At 40.8% G+C, this 19,668-nt stretch overlaps 1 protein-coding gene across 3 annotated transcripts in view; it reads right to left on the bottom strand.

Moving 5' to 3' along the window:
- The window catches only part of LMTK2 (lemur tyrosine kinase 2), a 141,451-nt gene extending 122,095 nt beyond the window's left edge, over positions 1-19,356 (bottom strand). For 2 of the 3 annotated variants that reach the window (XR_005213506.1, XM_037813840.1), the window contains exon 1: positions 18,952-19,356. Coding sequence is in view for 2 of the 3 variants with exons in the window: in XM_037813840.1 (XP_037669768.1) it covers positions 18,952-19,039 (88 nt within the window). In the remaining variant the exon portion in view is untranslated. The remainder of the gene's footprint in view (positions 1-18,951) is intronic. The other variant, XM_037813841.1, reaches the window with a different exon arrangement.
- Between the last annotated feature and the right edge of the window lie 312 nt (positions 19,357-19,668).

The raw sequence follows: 19,668 nt of genomic DNA, 5'->3' as shown, positions 1-19,668 counted from the left end.
TCAAAACTGTCACTCTCATCAAAAACAAGGAACATGTGAGAAATGAATGCACCAAAAGGAGCTTAAGGAGGTATGACAGTTAAATGTAATGTGGCATCCTGGAACAGAAAAAGGACATTACATGAAAACTAAGGGAATCCGGATAAATTGGGAACTCTAGTAAATGATAATTTAGCAATGCTGGTTCCTTTGTTGTGACAAATATACCAACCTAATACAAGATGTTAATAATAGGAGAAACTGAGTTTGGAATTTCAGGAAAAATTTTTTTGTAAATCTAAATCTAAACTATTTTAATATAAGAATTTTATTTTAAAAAGGAAACCTACTTCACAAAAGTGATAAAAGGTTTAAATAATCTGATCCATGTAAAGCATGTCTCTTTACTTATTCTCCTCTCCCCTCAGGAGAATATAAACTCCTGGAGAACACGGGTTTTTGTTGGTTTCGCTCACTGCTATAATCTGAGCCTCTGGAACAGGGTCGACTCGGCATAATGCAGGCACTCGATAAATATTTGTTGTGTGAAGGTGCTCCTTTAAGTACTGATGCTGCATGGAGTTCTGTCCACAAGCAGGCCTCATGTGCACTGATAAAACACATCTCTAAGCCAAATGTTTAAATGAAAAAAAGAAAACATAAACCAAACATACAAGTAACACAGCAGGAGTTAGCTACAGAGAGGGAAACTGGGTGGCTGGGGGACGGAGGCAGGGGGAACTGAGTTGTGCTGTAGCCTTTCCTGATATAAACATATATATATTTGATACCTTGGGCCTCCCACCACCTTTTGCCTAATATCCACACACCTCAACAACGGTTACACGTTTCCTCACCGGCTGCCATTTACCTCTCCAACCTCGACTCTCCTCGCTCTTCCCGAACTCTCCATAGGAGCTGAACCACTTTCAGTCCTTCCAGAGAGCTCCTGTCCCCTGAGGCTCCTCCAGTTTACACTCTCTTCTACTAGGAACCCTCTCCCCACCCCCAACCCCTCACCGTTCAGATGTCAACTTGGACCTCGCTGTCCCCGGGAAACTGTCCTTGAAGTCCCACAGGTTGGCTGTTCCTGAATTTCCTCCTCACGGTAGTTCTCAGGCTGTTTATTTTAAACACCCATCAGTCTCCCCCGCGAGGCTGCCAGCTACAAGGGGTCAGGGGCGCGGCCCATCTACCCCACCGGTGACTGCCCAGAGCCCAGCGCAGCGCCCGGCACTCGGCTGGGGAGCTGGGGAGGCATGGGCGGCAAGTGAGGGGCATGAGCAGGGAGAGAAGGTGAGCAAGCGTGAGAAGACACAAAGGGAAAGCAAGCACACAAGCTGAAGAAAGAGAAACCCATCACCAATCTACAAGTTAACAGAATAAATTCATGTTTTCAGGGTCAAACAAGATTATAGAAATAGTATTCCCTCATTAATTTTATCCTCTTACTTGGCAAGGAATTTCTATTACCATACCCTAACACACACTTCCCCCTACCAGAAGTTTATTACCTATTCACTAGGTATCCAAGACTCCCACAAACTTTTATTTACCCATTTTGCAATTCATGTTTAGTGGTATAATTATTAAGTTGTTTTCTTTAAAAAGATTTCTTACAATGTGAATTTCCCCCAGCTATGATGTCAAGTATTATTTACACTTGTGATAACAAGTATTTATTTACACACACCATTTTCTCCATATATTCTCATTTCACTGGAAAACGTGAGAGTAGCTTCACTCTGTGCTAGCAGAGGAAGAATCCAAACCACCCTCTCCTCCATAGCAGCCCAGGACAGAGGGACAGGGCAGACGCCCAGGGCATGCGCTGGGCGCCACTGTCTAGTCAGCCACATCCCCTGGGCCCCACTCTGACACCTGTGAAACAAGGAATCTTAACAGATGCCTTCTAAGATGTAACACTAAATCTGTTCTAGTCTGAATACTGTGCCAATTCATTAATTTAAGAACACCTTCCCCACTGGCAGGCAACTCATCCTTGACAGCACAAGTATATACTGCCTTCCTCTGTCTTCCCAGGAACAGAAAAGAAGGTGAGTTGGGCACCTGCATAACTTATCTGTTTCCTCCACCCTTCTCACCTCAGGAAATCCACGTGAGAGATTTACGTGCCTACCAGAGAATCAAAACTGATCACTACTAGGCTGCCACAGTAAACTAGACAGAGAGAACCGCAGAACGGAGGGATGCGAAGGACCAGCCACCTTTCAAACTGGTCCTGACCTAAAGTCTGCCTTTAAAATACATAGTTTGGGCTTTTGTTGCTTTAAAAGCTGGATACAGCCAACAAGTCCACCTTCTGCACCCAATAGCCTTACAAGCAGCTTTACATCCCAGAGACTTAGTAAAATGAATCAGCATCGTACTACTTAGGGGGGAAATTTGGACAATCACTGCAGATAGCAGCCATTTTTACTTAAAACCTAATTATAATTAAAATTTTAACTTGAATTTAAAATTTATAATTAAAATTACAAACCCACCTATCCTAAGGGTTTCCTGTACATAGGATCTTTTAGGTCCCTGAATGTTTTCTTTGCCTCTCAAGGTAATACAACTATTTGTAATAACATTAAATAATCTAGAGTCTCCCTAATGTATTCTAATATAAAAAGGAAAGGGAAAATGAAGCCTGGTACTAAATATACTCAACCATACAGAACAGTAAACAGTGCATCAATGATCTAGTTGGTGAATCAGAGATTCCACAAAGAACCTGAAGCCAGACTACCAACAGCCTAGAAAAATAAACTGCACTGTTTGCTAATCACGGACAGTGAAGTGTTTCTCTTGTTCAAAAGTGATTTTCAAGGTCAGCCAGCCCAACTGTTCTCTCATATTAGAGAAAGGCTATGGAATTTGAGTGCTGACTAAATACCTGTGAATGAGATCATTTTATTTGAAGTGGCTGGTTTCTTTGAGCCTCATCCATTAAAATCCATTACCAAAGGTTCACGTCATTCCAATTTTAAAATCACTAACAAGGTTAGAGGCTATCACCACCAAAGAGCTCATCCAAGGAGGCACAGTTTGGCCCAAAGAACGTCAGGACCAGGTGACTTCTGTCAGACTCTGCTCTCTCCAGCACCCCAAGAAAAGGATGGGTGCTAACACTTCACCACTTCCCTCCGTTCTACTGTTTTCTGTGTCTACTTTACTGTGCACAGTGGGTTGTGGAGCAACCCACATTGCTTACGTGTTGGTGACAGCTTTGAATCGGGAGCCTCCTGTAACCCGAGAAGCCAGCTCAGAAGTAGGCAGCTTCTAGTCCCAGAAGCAGAAACTCAAGAGCCTGCTGCCCAGGGCTTCTTTCCCCACCAGCGGTCACTCGGCACAACACTAACGCCAGGGAGGGGGCGGGGGCACAGGCAGGTAGGGAGTACATTCTGTTTTTCCACACAAGTGTCCACTGAAATTGTACAAATGTGCTGACAAATCAATGGCAGTATTAGATTTACAACACGTAGCCAACTCAATTTCTGTACAACAGTGCCAAAAGGATAAGAGAGATGACCTAAAATTATGTTCCTTACTTCCCAAGTAGGGAAGATTCTAAATATCTAAAAAAAAACATCTACCTTTTTCTTTAAAATCTCCAGCAAGAAGAGATTCCCTCAACTCCCTGACAGAACAGAGTCTATGGTCGCAGCACCTAGCTTCCTAAGGTCCAACAAATCATTGATAACATAATCAAAACGTATTCTGGAGCAATGTCTTTAAAAGTTTTCTCTTCAAATATCTATGAACAAAATAATATGTCTGGGATTTGCTTCCAAATAACATGGGAGGAAAGGAAGTGTGTGGTGGTATGGATGCAGTGTATGGTTAGAGCTGGGAGATGGGTACAGAGAATTTATTATACTCTTCCATTTCTGTTCCAAATTCTGCATTAAAAAGTTTTATTTTTTAAGTACTCTCTTCATAACTAAGCCAGAAACTGCTTACAATGCTGAGTTGTTGAGGTCCTATAGTACAAAAAGGCAAGATTACCTAGAGTTTCGTATTTGATAATGCTCCAGTCAATAAGTCTTTATATTATGCAGAAAAATAAAACCAGTAACAATTTAATCCAATATAATTAGGTGCTTCAAGACAGCACCTAATTCCAACTGAAAATTTAAGACTGGAGATAGGAGACCAGAGTTACAGAAATAAATCAGGAGCCACAGGCACAGACATGACATTTGTAATCAGGAATTGGGACAAGAATGGCAAGGAAAAGTGCATAAACACGACCGAAAGACCAATACAATTTTGGAAACTAGAAAGGAGGCCCACATCAAGCACAGACCAGAGCAATGAAAACCTAAGGCTGCAGGGGAGGCAACCAATTGGACACAAGTCTGTTCACACTGCAGAACCCCAAAAAGGCTTACAAACTGAAGTCACCAGGTACTTAAGAGGCAGGAGAGGAGGGGAGGGGGGTGCGTAAAAAAACAGCAGGACAGGGTGAAATCTTTTAAGGAACATTAGATCACACCTTTTCCCTAATCCCAACAAAGACTGGAGTTTACTTTCGGAGACTGAGACGCTGAGAAAGACATCAGATAAGCTTGAAGAGGGGCCGGGGGAATTAAGTAAAGTGTAGGTAGAAGACCTACAAAGGGCGATGGGGCAGCAGTCTCCCATTGCAATAGCTGCTTAATCCCCTACCGAACAAGCCTCACCCAAACACGTTCGTTCATTCAACAAAACGTTACTAAGCTGCTTCTGTAGATCAGGCAATGCTACAGGTTCTGGAACAAAACAATGTCCCTGTACTCACATAGGCAAATAAACAGAGGTACCTCAGATGGTGACAAGCAATGTGGAAAAACAAAGGGGAGATTATTATTTAATATAGCATTATCAGGAACACATTTCTGATATTACAATAATCCATGCAAGAAACGATGGTGGTTCGGCCCCGAGTGGTTATAAAAGTAGCTAGCACTTAAATGGTGCTTACTAACTATGTGTCAAGCACTTTTCTAAACTCATTCAATCCCACAACCCTTTGAGGTAGGTACTGTTATTAACCCCATTTTAAAACGAAGAAACTGAGCAATGGAGAGATGACATGACTTCTCCAAGGTCACACAGCCAGTGCGTGCAGACGCCCCGGGGTGCAGGCTCTCAGGGCCCCTAAGCAGGCTCAGGCCCTGCTGCCAAGATAGGGGAGACGGGGTGCGGGGTGTGAGGGGAGGAGCCGGAGAGGACACTTCCAATCAGTTCCACTGTCCCTCACTCCTACAGACCAGCAGACTTTCAAGGATCGCCTGACATCTGAGAAAACTTTCTTTCATGAAAGATAGTGACCAACGCAAACAGACAAAAAGGAACATGAAGGAAGCAGACAATGCAGGAGAAAACACAACTCTAATGAATATTCTCAGGTAGAAAAAGAGACATTACACTCAAGAAAAGCAAGTTTTTATTTAAAAGGGAGGGTATGGGATTAGAAACAGTCCTGGAAATAAAATGCAATAGAAAAAATGAATGCTCTCAACACTGGACTGCCCATCTCACGAAGATTATAATGAGATGGAAAAAATAAATAAGAATAAATATGAATAGTAGCTTAGGAATAATAGCAAATTCTTCAGTACCAGAGCCTATGGGTGAAGCTCTGTTCTAGTAAGAGTACATGAATTCAACTCACCCTCGTGACAACCCTGAGGACGAGGTTATCATCATCTCCGAGGCTATCAGAGAGATTAAATAACCTGTTCCAGTGATCAGTGTGCCAGCTGACTGGGTCCCAGTCCACAGTCTTTAGCGCTTCACCGTCCCACCTCTCATATAAAGAGCTAAGGTATGCCTGGTGCATAGTAGGTCTACATTGGTGGACCAATTTTATTAATCAATTTATTCCTCACTTCCCTCCAGTACCTTCCTGGTGCATGGTAAATACTTTACAAAGTTTTATTTGTTTGATTGTTCTTAAAAATTTTCGTACATAGAACGAGACAAAAAGACGACCAAAAGGAGAGGGGGAAGAAATTATGTATATATATAAACAAATAGAAGCTCATTCCAAGAGATCCAACATTCAACTAACATGAATTCTAGAAGGAGAAAACAAAGAAAAGAGGTAATTATAAAAAAAAAAAAAAAATTATATATATGTATTTGAGAAAATGTCCCAGAACTAAAGGACATGACTTTCCAATCCAAAGGGCCAACCGAGCATCCATTATAATGAATGCAATGAATGCAAAAAGACGTAAACCAAGGTGTATTTTGCAACTTCTCAGACGCCAGGAATAGAGAAAATCTTAAAAGCTTCTAAGGAGGAAAAAAAGGAGACCATATAGGAAAGGCAATCAGATGGCCCCAGCCCTCTCAAGGACAGTAGAGAGCCACCTTCCAACACGGGAAGAGGGCACAGAGGGCTCCAGGATAGACCAGCCAAAGACTCTGGGAAAGAATTTTAACTTCTGCTGAGGAGTGGGGGATGAATTAATGACACGTACATAAAAAAATGAGAAAATGATAACAGAGGCCAAGACCAGGAAAATCCAACGATATAAAAAAAATTAATCATAAAACACTACACAGTCAGCTATGAATATGAATAATATTTATCAAGTCATAAAAATATAAACACTGAATAGGGATTTAATTAAAAAGTTTAAATAATGATGCCGAGTACAGTGTGTGCATGTACGTGTGCAAGTATATAAAGTCTTCTTTTGTAGGAGAAATCCAATATCTAATTAGACCAAGAGGTCTGGGTACAGGCATGTTAGTGAGCAGTATGGCTAAGATAGCTGGAGGAAGCTGCCCTTGAAACAGACAGTGAGTATGGGGGATGGGGCACAGACTGGCTATTTTTATTATAAGCCCTGGAAAACTAACTTTTAAAATTTTTTCAATGCATTATTTGATAAAAATTATCACTCACTGCCTCTTTGTTGCTTAGATGTGCCCCCACCCCCCAACTAAGCCACCTTGACAGGTGATCTCACTGCCCTCCCCCACTACGTGAGACCTGACTCTCAGGGGCGTAAACCTCCCTGGCAAAGCAGGATATAACTCCCGGGGATGAATCTGGACCCAGCATCATGAGATTGAGAACATCTTCTTGACCAAAACGGGGATGTGAAATGAAATGAAATAAAGTTTCAGTGGCTGAGAGATATCAAATGGAGTCAAGAGGTCACTCTGATGGGCATTCTTATGCACTATATAGATAACCCTTTTTAGGTCTGAATGCACTGGAATAGCTAGAAGTAAATATCTGAAACCATCAAACTGCAACCCATCTATAGCCTTGACTCTTGAAGACAACTGTATAACAATGTAGCTTACAAGGGGTGACAGTGTGATTATAAAAACCTTACACTCCCTTTATCCAGTGTATGGACAGATAAACAGAAAAATGGGGACAAAAACTAAATGAAAAATAGGGTGGGATGGGGGGGATGATTTGGGTGTTCTTTTTTACTTTTTTTTATTATTCTGTTTCTTTCTGGTGTAAGGAAAATGTTCAAAAATAGATTGGGTCTATTTGGGGCCATGGATGGTGTGGTAGGTGAATATATTTCAATAAAACTGAATTTAAAAAAACAATTATCACTCACAAAAGAGAGAAAAGGAGAGAAGGGTTTTGGAAAGGAAGAAGGACCAAGGAGACAGGACACAACATTTAAGGAATGAGACAGGAAAGAGGGAGCTGTGGTGGCAGATGGAGAAGGGGAGTCCACCACCATGGAAGGCAAAGGAGGAGAGTGTTTTAAACAGTGTCAAGGAAAGAAATATGGCAATGAGTAGCAAAAGATCCATAAAAATGGCTCATAGTTTTACTAGTCCCAATAATTTATACCAAGAAAGTTATTCTGAAGATTCTTAAAAAGGGTCCACAACTCCACAAAATCATTTAATCAATGGTAGTCGAGTACTTTTCATGTTTACAAGAAAATATTTATAAGTTTAGCATTACATTTTTTAAAAGTCAGAAATATTTTTAATCACCTTTAATTAAATGGTACAACTTCATTTCAAAGGTGGGCACTAATAATAGTTGTTCTTACAAATAAAAATATTAAATATGAATGTGTTTTATTGAGCCTTATTATGGAAAGTGCACTTTATCTTCCTCATTTTTGATGTGAAATTTTCTTTATGATTTCAAGAATCAAACTGTAGGATATTTTTAAAATTTCACCACAGTGCTTTCAGATAGTAAACAGAAATGTACATCCATCCACAGGAGAAGTTACTGGAATTGGTCTATCTGGGCTGGTGCATCGTACTTCTAACAGTGTTTAAGGTCTGAAGCAGTCCAGCCTGGTGAACGGGGTGGACGGGGTATCAGCTTTGCCCCTAAGTGGCGTGATGGAATTGAAAACGCTGTTTTACCTCTCCAGGCTTTAGTTCCTCCATGTGTAAGCTGGCATTTCAGCTCCAAAATTCTGTACATAGAGATTTATAATTCCAAATTTTATGAGTCTTCCAAGTGCCTGTATGATTAATATTGGTGTTCAGAAGATCTTTTATTAAAGTAACTTTATTTTTCTTAAAGAAAACTACTTTAAATAACAGATTTCTGGATGGTACTCCTGCAGTCTTCTGTTCAGCATCCCCAGGGGAATATTTTGGTAAGCTGGTTATTTTTCAGTGCCTATAGCAATCAGTGTCCGGGTGTTGCATTTTAATAATAGTCTGAACTAAGAGTCACGCAGAGCTCCGTGCAGTAACTGACAGGCTATATCCTTGGAAAGGGAGAGTTGCTGCCCTGTTGAGAACCATTCCACAAGAGGGAAATTGCCAGTGGGAACAGAGAGAGGATTTTTTTTTTTCCCTTTTGAAGGAGCACGGATTTAATTTATTGAGTGTTCTGAGGAAGAATCTGAAACGTGAAAAATACTTTAAACAAACAGCAGCTAATCTGAGAGGCAGTCAATGGATCACAGGGCCTTCAGTTTTGCAATAAGAAGCTGAAACTACAAAATGTTATACTCACTAGATAGTTAAAATATTTTAAACATGCAAAATTACTGCAAACTCATCCTCCTATACCTTCTAAGTCCAAGGTATCTGAGAGATTTACTTAGCAGAATTAAAGGTTCAGTCATATGATGTCAGGCTCAAGTTTCGTGTTCAGTAAAGCAAAAAGAAAACCCAACACATTTTTCAGAATGAACTTTGAACAAGAATCTGCAAGAACCTTTTAAAATTAAATAATAATGGTTTTGCTTTTTAATAGGAGCAACTTCTCTCTCAAAAATCACTATCATAAATGCTTGTAACTAAACTGCTTTCTCCCCCAAGGTGTACATGCTGCCAAAAACAAAAATAGAGTCCTGTATCATCTGTACTAGTATATGAGCCTATGATGTTCTTAATCAAACCCAATGGATTATACAATCACTATAATGTAGCAGTTTCAGAGATAAATGGTTTACTTTCTTTAGCTCATCGAAAGAATATTTTGTACGTATCAACACATCCACAGCAAATATATCAACTAGATAAAAAAAAAGAAAAGCGCTTATTGGAAAACATGAAATAAGATACAAATCCTTGGCTATACCAAAATAAGTGAGCTTGGAAAAATAAACTTCTTTAAAGCAAGATGCTGAAGAGGTGCTATTAAACATGTGTGTGTGTGTGTTGTGTGTGTGTGTTGTGTGTGTGTGTATTCAAGTTATTACCCAGGTCAAGAACCAGAGGTTCAAACATAGGATGTGCACAACATCACCGGGGGAATTCAGACTCACTGTACTCTATCTTCTCTAGCTTCATTTTCTTCCTTGCCCCCAGCTACCTCGATTGGAGCCACGATGGGCACAACAGGCCATCCAGGCGATGAGGGTCTCAGCTCTGCATACCAGCATCTCATCAGGCTATCAGCTCTCAGTTTTTACTGATTTTTCATACAAGGTATTTATAAAATTTATAGAAGCTATTATTTATACTGACTTCCAGGGAAGACAGAAGTAAAAAAAAAAAAAAAAAAAAAAAAAAGTAAGCTGTAACATGTTCTGCCCTTGAGTGTTTGAATTCCTTTGTGATTAAAACATATGTATACTCTTTACAGAAAGATTAATCAGAACAGTATTCATGTATGGTGGTCAAGATTAGTGATCTCTTCAGATTTTAGGTGCTGGCATTTATTTTAAAAATTTAACCCTTGAATTTAATCCTTGAATCTCACTAGTTACACAAGACAACAGATTTCTATTAACTGATAATATTTTGTCTCTAGTAGAAGACAAAACATTTCCAGGGGGGTAAGGGGGAGAAAACTCATCAGAAAATATAAATGCAGATTTCTGGGCTAACTCAGGAATCTGATTTCTTTAGGTCCCCCAAATCTGCATTTCTACAAATACCTAGATGATCTTGATGAGAATGATCCTGTTTTATAAAAACATCTTTTCCTTCTCCTGAAACATTTTCTGCTGAATTGATCCAGTGGCCAGGATTTACACCAAAACAATGGGATTTTGAGTTTGTATAAATGTTACCACAATAAAAAGTTATAAAAAGTTATCTTTCAAAAACCTTTTGCTTTAAAAATAAAAGTAAGATTCTACCAGTATCATTATAGTCTGTACCACAAACATGAGGTTTAGCGTATCTATGGTGGTGTTTAATAGTTATCTGTCCAAGAGTCAAACTACACTCAAGTGACAGGGAGTAAACATGGGCAGAGTCCTTCCAAGTCATCTTTCTCTAAGAGGTCCTTTCCTGCTTGCTCTTCCTTCCATTTGTCAAAACCCCGGATTACATACGGGAAGCAGAGGATCAAAACCCTGTAAATGGCGCAGTAGCAACAAGCAAATCCACTGTCCAGACCTTGGTGTCTAATGCCATTCTCCAATAAAAGGAACCAGGGTTCCCTGGAGAATGACTGACTCTAGGGCTGAGCAGGGAATATGAAAGACAAGACCGGAGCTTCTTGTAGTGGCAGAAAACAAGGAAGTGCTTAAAAAAAAGAAGAAAAAAAAGATGAGTGTATGTCAATGGCACATAGGAGGCAACTCAAAGAGTTCTCAATGGCCAAAGCTGGTATGATTTGAGAAACAAACAGCACTGGCTAATAACCCGAAGTATAAAATAAATATCCATGAGTACATACTGATATAAGTAAATGACTGAATAAATAACTAAATCGGCGAGAAGAGACATGCCTATAAGAATTCCAAAAAATTTATGTAGACACACCACCCTCAAGAAGGTGGAGCATAACTCTCCTCCTCCTAAGCAGGGGCCTGTGCACACATCAGTATGAAAAGGGGCAGAAGAAGAACCTTAGGGTGCAAAAAGTGGGATAAGCACCACTTCAGACAGGTGATGCAGTGACAAGTCATGTTGAAAGTACGGATCCTGATAATAGTGTGGTGAAAGCGGCAATTTCCGTCTGTGGTCTTCCTCCCAAAAACACACATAACCCCAGGCTAATCATGAGAAAAATATCAGACAATCCCAGTTCAGGGACATTCTACAAAACACCCGACCAGCACCCCTCAAAGCTTCAGGGTCATCAAAACTAAGCAGCAGACTGGAGGGGCCTAAGGAGCTATGCCAACCAGATGCAACATGGCATCCTGGGTGGGATCACAGGACAAAAAAAGGACAGGAGGGAAAAACAGAGGAAATCTGAATAAAATATGGCTTTTAGTTCATAATAACATATTGAGTGACTCCTTAGTGGTGACAAATATACCTATGCCAGCAAAGGGAAAACCGGGTGGGGGTGTAAAGGATCTCTCCGTACAATCTTTGCAACTTTTCTGTAAATCAAAAATTGTTCTAAAAGAAAAAGGTTATTATTAAAAAAAACCACACACACACAAACAAAAACCTGTAAATAGTTTCACTTCAGGCAAAGGACTGTGGCTGGATGAAGAGTAAAGTTCACAGAACAGTGAGAGCCTGTAAGCCCACATCCCTCCTTTTACCTTAACACACACTGGAGTCCTTAGCTGTCCATCGTGCCCACTCACAAACTGACAGAGCATCTACAACCTGTGAGAGACCACGCAAATACCAGAAATGCGAAGGATATAAAAGCCAGTCTTAATGGAGTGATGCAACGATGTGAATGAACCTTTAGGATATTATGTAGAGTGTAGTAAGCCAGAAAAAAAGGACAAATATTTTATGATCTCACTAACATAAGCTAACTCTGATGAGCAAACTCTTGAGCATTAAATTCGAGAGGTTACCAGGAGATAAAAAGAGGGCAGACATTGGGCAATCCAGGCTTAAGGAGTACAGACTGTTCAATAAGGTTGATTGTAAAGGTTCAGAAACGACAGCACAATACTGTAAGTGTAATTAACAATGCAGCGTGTGAGCATGGTTGAAAGAGGAAGGCTAGAGAGTCGTGTATGTCACCAGAAAGAAAGCTAAAGGATAAAAACTGGGAATGTATAACTTAGCAAAACCTAGAGTGGACAATGATGGTGGTTAATTGTATGAATATAAGAAAGTTTCTTACATGAACTAGAACAAACATCACTATTACAAGGTGTTAATGATAGGGTGTTACATGAGAAAAAATACAATTAATATAAACTACAGTCTATAGGTAATAGTAACATTGTAATATTCTTTCATTAACTGTCACAAAGGCACTATACCAAAGCTAAATGTCAATAATGGGGGGATTTAAGGGGTATGGGATTTTTTTCCTTTGGAAGAATGAGAATGTTCTCATATTGACTGTAGTAGTGAATGCATAACTATATAATTATACCAAGAGCAATTGTACATTTAGGATGGATTGTATGCTGTGTGAGTAAAACCGTTAAAAAAAAAACTATTAAAATGCATGACTATCACAAAGTGAGTTCTCAGTAAGTGACAGTTATCACTTTAAAAAAAAAAAAAAGCCGATCCTAAAAAAATTAGCTGATCCTAAAAAAATAAGCTGATCCTAAAAAAGGGAGTTGATGTTTAATTTACAGAATTTCTATTTAGACTGATTGTAAATATTTGGAAATGAACAGTGATGATACTAGCACACTATTGTGAGTATAAAATTAACAGCACTGAATTATGCTGGTGAATGTGGTTGAAAGGGGAAGTTTTGGGTGGTATATGTTACTGGAAGGAAAGTTAGATAAAACACAGGACTGTATAACACAGTGAACCCTGTTGTGGAAAATGAACTATGGTTAATAGTACAAATATAAGAATATTCTTTCATGAACTATAACAAATGTATGACACTATTACAAGGCGTTAATCATAAGGTAGTACACGGGAAAAAATACACCTAAAGTAAACTACGGACTAGAGTTAATGGTAATATTTTAACATTCTTTCAGCAATTGTAATAAAGGTATCACACTAATGTAAAGTTTCAATAATAGGGGGTTATATGGGAACACTGTATTTTTTACATGACTGTTCTGTAAACCTATAAATTCTCTAATTAAAAAAATAATAATAACAATAATTTTTTAGAAAACCCATAATGCTAAGAGAAGGAAACAAGAGGGAGGGGAGCAGTCCTTGCAATCAAGGTAAAGCATAGAACTTAGAAAAACAACAATTAGAAAGTGGTGTTTGCTAAGTGCAAATGGTAGACTGGTACAATGAATCCAAACTTTTTTTTTTACCACACACCCCATTAGTAAATTTTTTTTTATATTCTTTCCATTTCATGTAAATTTATTTATAAATCATAAAAATGTGTTAGTGTACCAGTCTCCAATCTACTTTATACCTTAAGAGTCACATACGTAGAAACTGTAAAAGGATGAAATAAAAATAATTTCCAGTGTTTTCATCCTAGACCCCAGAACACACTGCTCCACAGTTCCACACTCCAGGAGCTCAGTACAGACAGGAGTCTCTGAGGGCTGGTCTTACACAGGAAGTTTTTTTTTTTTTTAAAAAAAAAGGAGAGACAGGCAATTCCAAACAGGAGGAATACATGGATAGCTGTAAGGTGGCAATTTACACAGAATATTTTGCAAACTATAAGCAGGTCAATTAGTTCTTAAAGTGCCATGAACGGGTGGGCATGGGGGCAGGGACAACAGATGTACCACGGCCGACGTCTAGCCGCAAGGGCCTCCAGTACAGGGTCACAGAGTACAGGACCCAGTACTGGCACCTCTATCTGACTTAGTGGTAATTAGTTCTCTTAAAATATTAAAGCAAACATATACTGTATAGAATACAAAAACTACTAAATCGTCAACAATAAAACGTAGGGTAAGCACCCCACAACCCCCAAAAGAGGGCAGAGGGGACAAAGTCGGTGTTCTGTAGTTGGCGGTAGAAACCGCCAAGCACCTGCCTAGACTGAGAGGGGGAGGTGAGAAGGTGAGACCCTTTCCACTCCGTGGCTTAGGACACCTGAGACAGTCGCCTCAACAGGTCTCACTTTTCCCACTTGAATCACAATGAGATCAAATGAAATCTGGGATCTCTGTACTAGGCTAACGCTAACCTTTTCCAAAAGACTTCTTTTAAATGCTGAGGTTATTTCTCTGATACGCCTGCTCTTTGTGGCAAATAACTGTAATGCCAAGGCATGGTTCCAGATTAGTCACTTGCTACAATTTAAAAATACAGCACTTACAATATTTTCTCCAACACACTGATTTTTGCCATAGTTGCCTAGCTTTCCTTCTTGCAACAGCATCAGTGAAGACGCAAGGAAAAGTGAAGAATGGAATCTAAAACAACCCTAGATGTAGCAGTCTGTTCTAGATCTGGAATGTTCATCCAACTCTCCTTTCTATAACACTGCTTTTTCATGTCTGGGCAATGAATAACATTTTTTAAAAAGTAGAACACAGCTAGAAGATGCAAAAGTACATGACTTTAAAAGACAGAGAGAGAGAGAGAGAACTGTCACATTCACTTCCCCAAAGGGCATTTTCCAAGAGGAAGCGCTGTCCTCCGCTGTCCTGCCACAGCCAGAGGTACCTATGGTGCCTCCAGGGGGGCTTTATGCTAATAGAAAATTAGAGAGAGAATTAACTAAACTTAGATTGATCCTGGTTCCTTTAAGTAAATTAAAACCAGCAATTGTTCACATGCAAGTGCTTTAGTCATCCTGAAGTTTAAAAAAAGGTTTATTACATAAAAGCAGACATTCAACTAATCTTAAAAATGTCTAGCATGATCTCCCAACATTAAGAATTCCAAGAAGTAAAAAACCATCTTACATATCATACTTAAATAAACCAGATTTCTCGCTAAAGGATCTTTTCTTCATCCATTCTATAACAAGTTATTTTGTGTGACAAAGATTTTTTATACCCAGTGAGTTCTAGACATTCCATGATAAGCAGCTGGCAGGAGTTCCTTCTCTGAAGCCATACCATCCACCACTGGCCAATGCTACGATCACCCATGAAAATTTACAAGGTAATCGGAAGGAAGAAGTCAACCCTCCCAGTGCCTGATACTCACCAAGCACAGCATACTACCCGGCCCCTACCTCACCCTCCCAACATCCCTCTAAGTGGATACGATTATCCACCTTTTCTAACAGTTGAGTTCTAAGAAGCAACGAGAGGTGAAGCACTGGCCCAAGGTCTTAATGAAATGGGAGAGGCCTCACATCAAGCCTAACCCCAAAGCCCAAGTTCTTTCTAAGACTCCACGCTGCTCCTCCTATAATTGGTTCATAAATTTTACTCTGGACTAAAAAGTTGGATTTTTTTAGAGGATTTTTTTATTTCGTTGTTTCAGAAGCCTGGACATCCCTTATTTACATATCAATGTCTTTTTAAATACATGCAGAACTGTTATCTACGCAGGGGACACAGAGGGCCTAAGGGCTCTAAATTTCAAGAGATTGGCATGAGCAGTCAGCACACTGATATCAGCAAAATTGTAGGGATTTGATAAGTTCAGTCCTCATCAGCTACAAAACTGTTAGAGAGATTTCCTATTGCTGTTGAAATGAACATATTTAGTTAACCAAAAAATAGCACTAACTTAAAGCAATTACAGCAATCTCAAATCGTATAACAATTTGCATGGAAAGCCTGCCTGTGGAAAATAATTTCGATTTCTCAGAAGCTGTTAAACTAAAACACAAAAATTCACACTGTAGAAAGCTCTTTACTTTAAAAATATTTTTCAAGATACAAGTCTGTTTGTTTAATCTAAAACTAGAGCCCCAGTTTCACAAGCTGCCATTTAATCAGTAGCTGAGTCCCACTGGCTTCACACAGACTTCCGTGAGGCCCTTTATCTGGAACTGCTAAAAGCTTCCTCTGTACTCGGTGACCTAATATGCTGCAGAACAACAGAAGTGGGTTTCCTTGTCTAACCACTATCCTACTATTAACAAGAAACTATGAGCTTATAGGAATGCCTTCGTATACACAAGTGCAAATCTTTATTTCAAGTCCCTGTATCCTACAAAAGACACAGCAATGTTTTCTACGAGATGATCCCATAACTATGATCCGAAGAAGAGAACTTAACTATAATCCTAGTTTGGTAATTTAGCGGTGTGTGAAAGTGGACTTTCTCCCCTTACGTAAGCTTTCTCTAAGCTTCCTCATGTGGACCAACAAGGCCTTCATAAAAACCAGAGTCCTGGAAAAAAACAGATTTTCAAGAAAAAAGGGTCCCAGGCAGACCATGAGGGCATCTCAGAACAATGACGAGGCCCCAAAAAATGTTCAGCCATGAAATGCCCTCTTGCCTCTTGGGTGAGTGCAGTCCAGAGGTTTACTTAGCTTCATTATGACTGAATGAGTAAATACCTTTCTCAGCCTCCAAACCTAAAAATGATTTTGGATGAGCAAGACACCTTGGAAAGAGTAAAACTCAAGTTGTTTTCTCCCCCCAACCTATTTTTGATAAGCCATACTTTCTCCAAGGCACTAATATTAACCAGTTAGAACCTTACGTAAAATCAGACAAAGGAGGCAAAAGATTCGAGGCAATGGGTTTATTCTTACTAGAATATAGCTAGCCCCATCTTTAGGTGAGGTATAGGCCCCTAGATAATCAAAAACTATTTGGTTACGTTTTAAATGTTTGACTGCTCTTTTATCTGCTATGTATATTCAAGAGGGGTTCCTCTTTCTTAAGAAGTGAGCTCACTTATCAGGATTGGTCTAATACATCCTGATCAAAAGTCCATCTCAGCTACTAGGAATACTAATCACTTTTGGATGGAAAGACAGACCCCCAATCTATGTTTGATTGTGTATCTTTCCCACAGAATTCAACCCTAGGCTCCTATCATCCTCATGCCACATGTCTAATCACATACCGTCAGAGGATCAGAATATGAAGGAAAAATCAGCAAAAGTTGCTATTAATTGCCAAATGTACTTCATACTTTATGTCAAGATTTGTTATTTTTATCTATGGATTAATTTTTGATTGTTTTGTTCTAAAATACCCCAACAAAATTCAGTTTTCCTTTTTTTTATGATTCATGCCTCCATAAACAGTAAAAGAATGGAATAAAAACCATGCAAGAGATTGATAAGCAGACATATTTCAATAAATTCCTACAAATAATAGGTTTTTCAGAATATATAAAAATTTGATTAAGTAAAACATCATCTGGAAACTTCTTGAATCCCCTTCACACAAATACTCTTTATCCACTAATCTACTCTAGTGCTTAATTTCAATATCAAAATCAGTATCAGTATCTTTCCATACAGTCTTTCATAACTTCCCAGGGACTTTCTGTGACTCTCATCCGGGCTGGACTTGACAAATATTTGCGCTAAGGCAGTGGCAGAAATTTAGAGCTACATTATATTGTGCAGTGATAACACTTCGTACACACCAAAGGGCACTCAATGACATACCTGGAATAGCTTGGGGCAAGAGCAACTGCATATAGCTTCCATTGTAGATTTGTCTGAAAAATAAGTCTTTACTAGAGACAGTACTTCCACATTCCCAATGTACGCTATTAACATGATTCTAAAATAACTCATGACCCCAAGAGTATTCCTAAACAGTTAAAAGACTTGAAGGGGCAAAGGAGAAAAAACCCCACAACTAGGGGAATCTTACAGACCTGGATTTTAGGTGTGGCTCACCTACAAGTTTAGAGGTGTCACCTTGCATAGGTCATTTGACTCTATGGGCCTCAGTATCTTCAACTGCCAAAATGAAGACACTGGACTAAACTTCCTTTAAGGTCTCTTTTAACTCTAAAATTCCGAGTCTATACAGTGTCAGTGTATCCCCTCTTCAAAGATAAGTAGCAGATGATTATGGCAAATTAACCTAGATTTGTTTTTCCTTTTAAAAAAAAATTATCCAACTTGACTTAGGATGCTTTCTTGGCTTGAAATTTAAGAAAATAAATCCCAAATGAAAACGATGTTGAAAAAATAGAGAAAAAAATCACACTTATGTATCTAATACAGAAACTTAAATCACCCTTAGGCTAGTTTATCAATAGTTATTTAAAGGCTGCTACTCTTAACCACTGGCTTCCTAAAATAGAAATATTTACAATTGAGTTGTTTCCTTCTCATCCCCAGAGATTCGTTTGGAATAAAAAGCATAGCGTCTAAAATCAATTTACAACTTTAAAACAAGTTGCAGGGAGCGAAACTCCGCACGGCTCCTCCAAGTCATTTGCACTTAAGTGTGATTTGGGCTCAGAAACGATTCTTATTATAAGATGTGAGAAATGCACAGGAGGCAGGTGACATCTAGAAAAGGAAGCAGAACGCCAAGAACAGAGATGGAGGCTGAAGGACCTGCAGGCAACAGGTCCAGGGCCGGTACCACAGCTTCCTCCGGGAGGGGTCGGGCGCCGCCACCCCATCCCCAGCCCCAAAGGCATCACCTCGCCCCCGCCTCGGGGCCTCCAGAGGCCGCCCACCCCCAACCCACGCCCCTGCGGCAGAAATCGCCCTAATCGCTCGCTTCCCTCGGCCTCCCGCCTCCGTCAGGCCCTGGGATCCCGCGGCGCCGAGGCCCGCCGCCCAGCTCCCCGCCAACCCCGTCGCCGCGGCCCCGCAGCCCCCTCCCCGCCGCGGGCCCGCTCACCTGCACCTGTTTGCGGAAGTGGCGCGGACCGGGCACCGCCGGCGGCCAGGAGCAGCAGCAGCGCCAGCGACGCCAGCGGCCCCGGCATCTCGCCCGCGCCGTGGCCTCGGGGCCGGCTCTCGGGTTGCCTTCCGACCGTCCGCCCGTCAGTCGGCCCGTCAGCCAGTCGGTCCTGCCTCCCTCGGCTGCCTCAGCGGCACCCGCGCCGGAGGCTCCGGGGCACACGTTGCTTCGGCCAAACCTCAGCCCGGCTCCTGGCACGCACCCACCGCTCCGGCCACAGAAACCTCATCCTTCCCGCCCGCCAGCGCCGCCGCCGCCGCCGCCGCTGCCGCCGCCGCCGCCTCTCAACAGCAGCAACGGCAGCAGCGTTGCGGAGCCGCGGGCCCGGTCAGCCGCGCTGCCGGCGCCATGATGGGCTGCGTCATGTGACGTAGAGCGGGGGCGGGACGCCTTGAGAGATAGCCCCGCCAGCCAATCGTCAGTTCCGCAGCGGCCCCGGAGGCCCCGCCCATCACCCTGGCGGAGCGACCGGTGGGCGCCGGGGCGCCCTCTGCAGACCGAGCCGTGAGTGGGCAGCAGGTAATTTCGACAATTACTTTAAATTTTAAAATGCAGGAAAGTGTAAAGGAGGCAATAAAAACCACCTATACTGCATCCTGATTTTTTTTCTAAGCATTTTATAACGTGCTTATAATGGCACTGTTTTAGGCTCTT

This window comes from Choloepus didactylus, chromosome 21, assembly GCF_015220235.1.
Source record: "Choloepus didactylus isolate mChoDid1 chromosome 21, mChoDid1.pri, whole genome shotgun sequence".
Classification (NCBI taxonomy): domain Eukaryota; kingdom Metazoa; phylum Chordata; class Mammalia; order Pilosa; family Megalonychidae; genus Choloepus; species Choloepus didactylus.
Note: the sequence above shows the minus strand (reverse complement) of the source record. Positions and strands in the feature narration are given on the sequence as shown.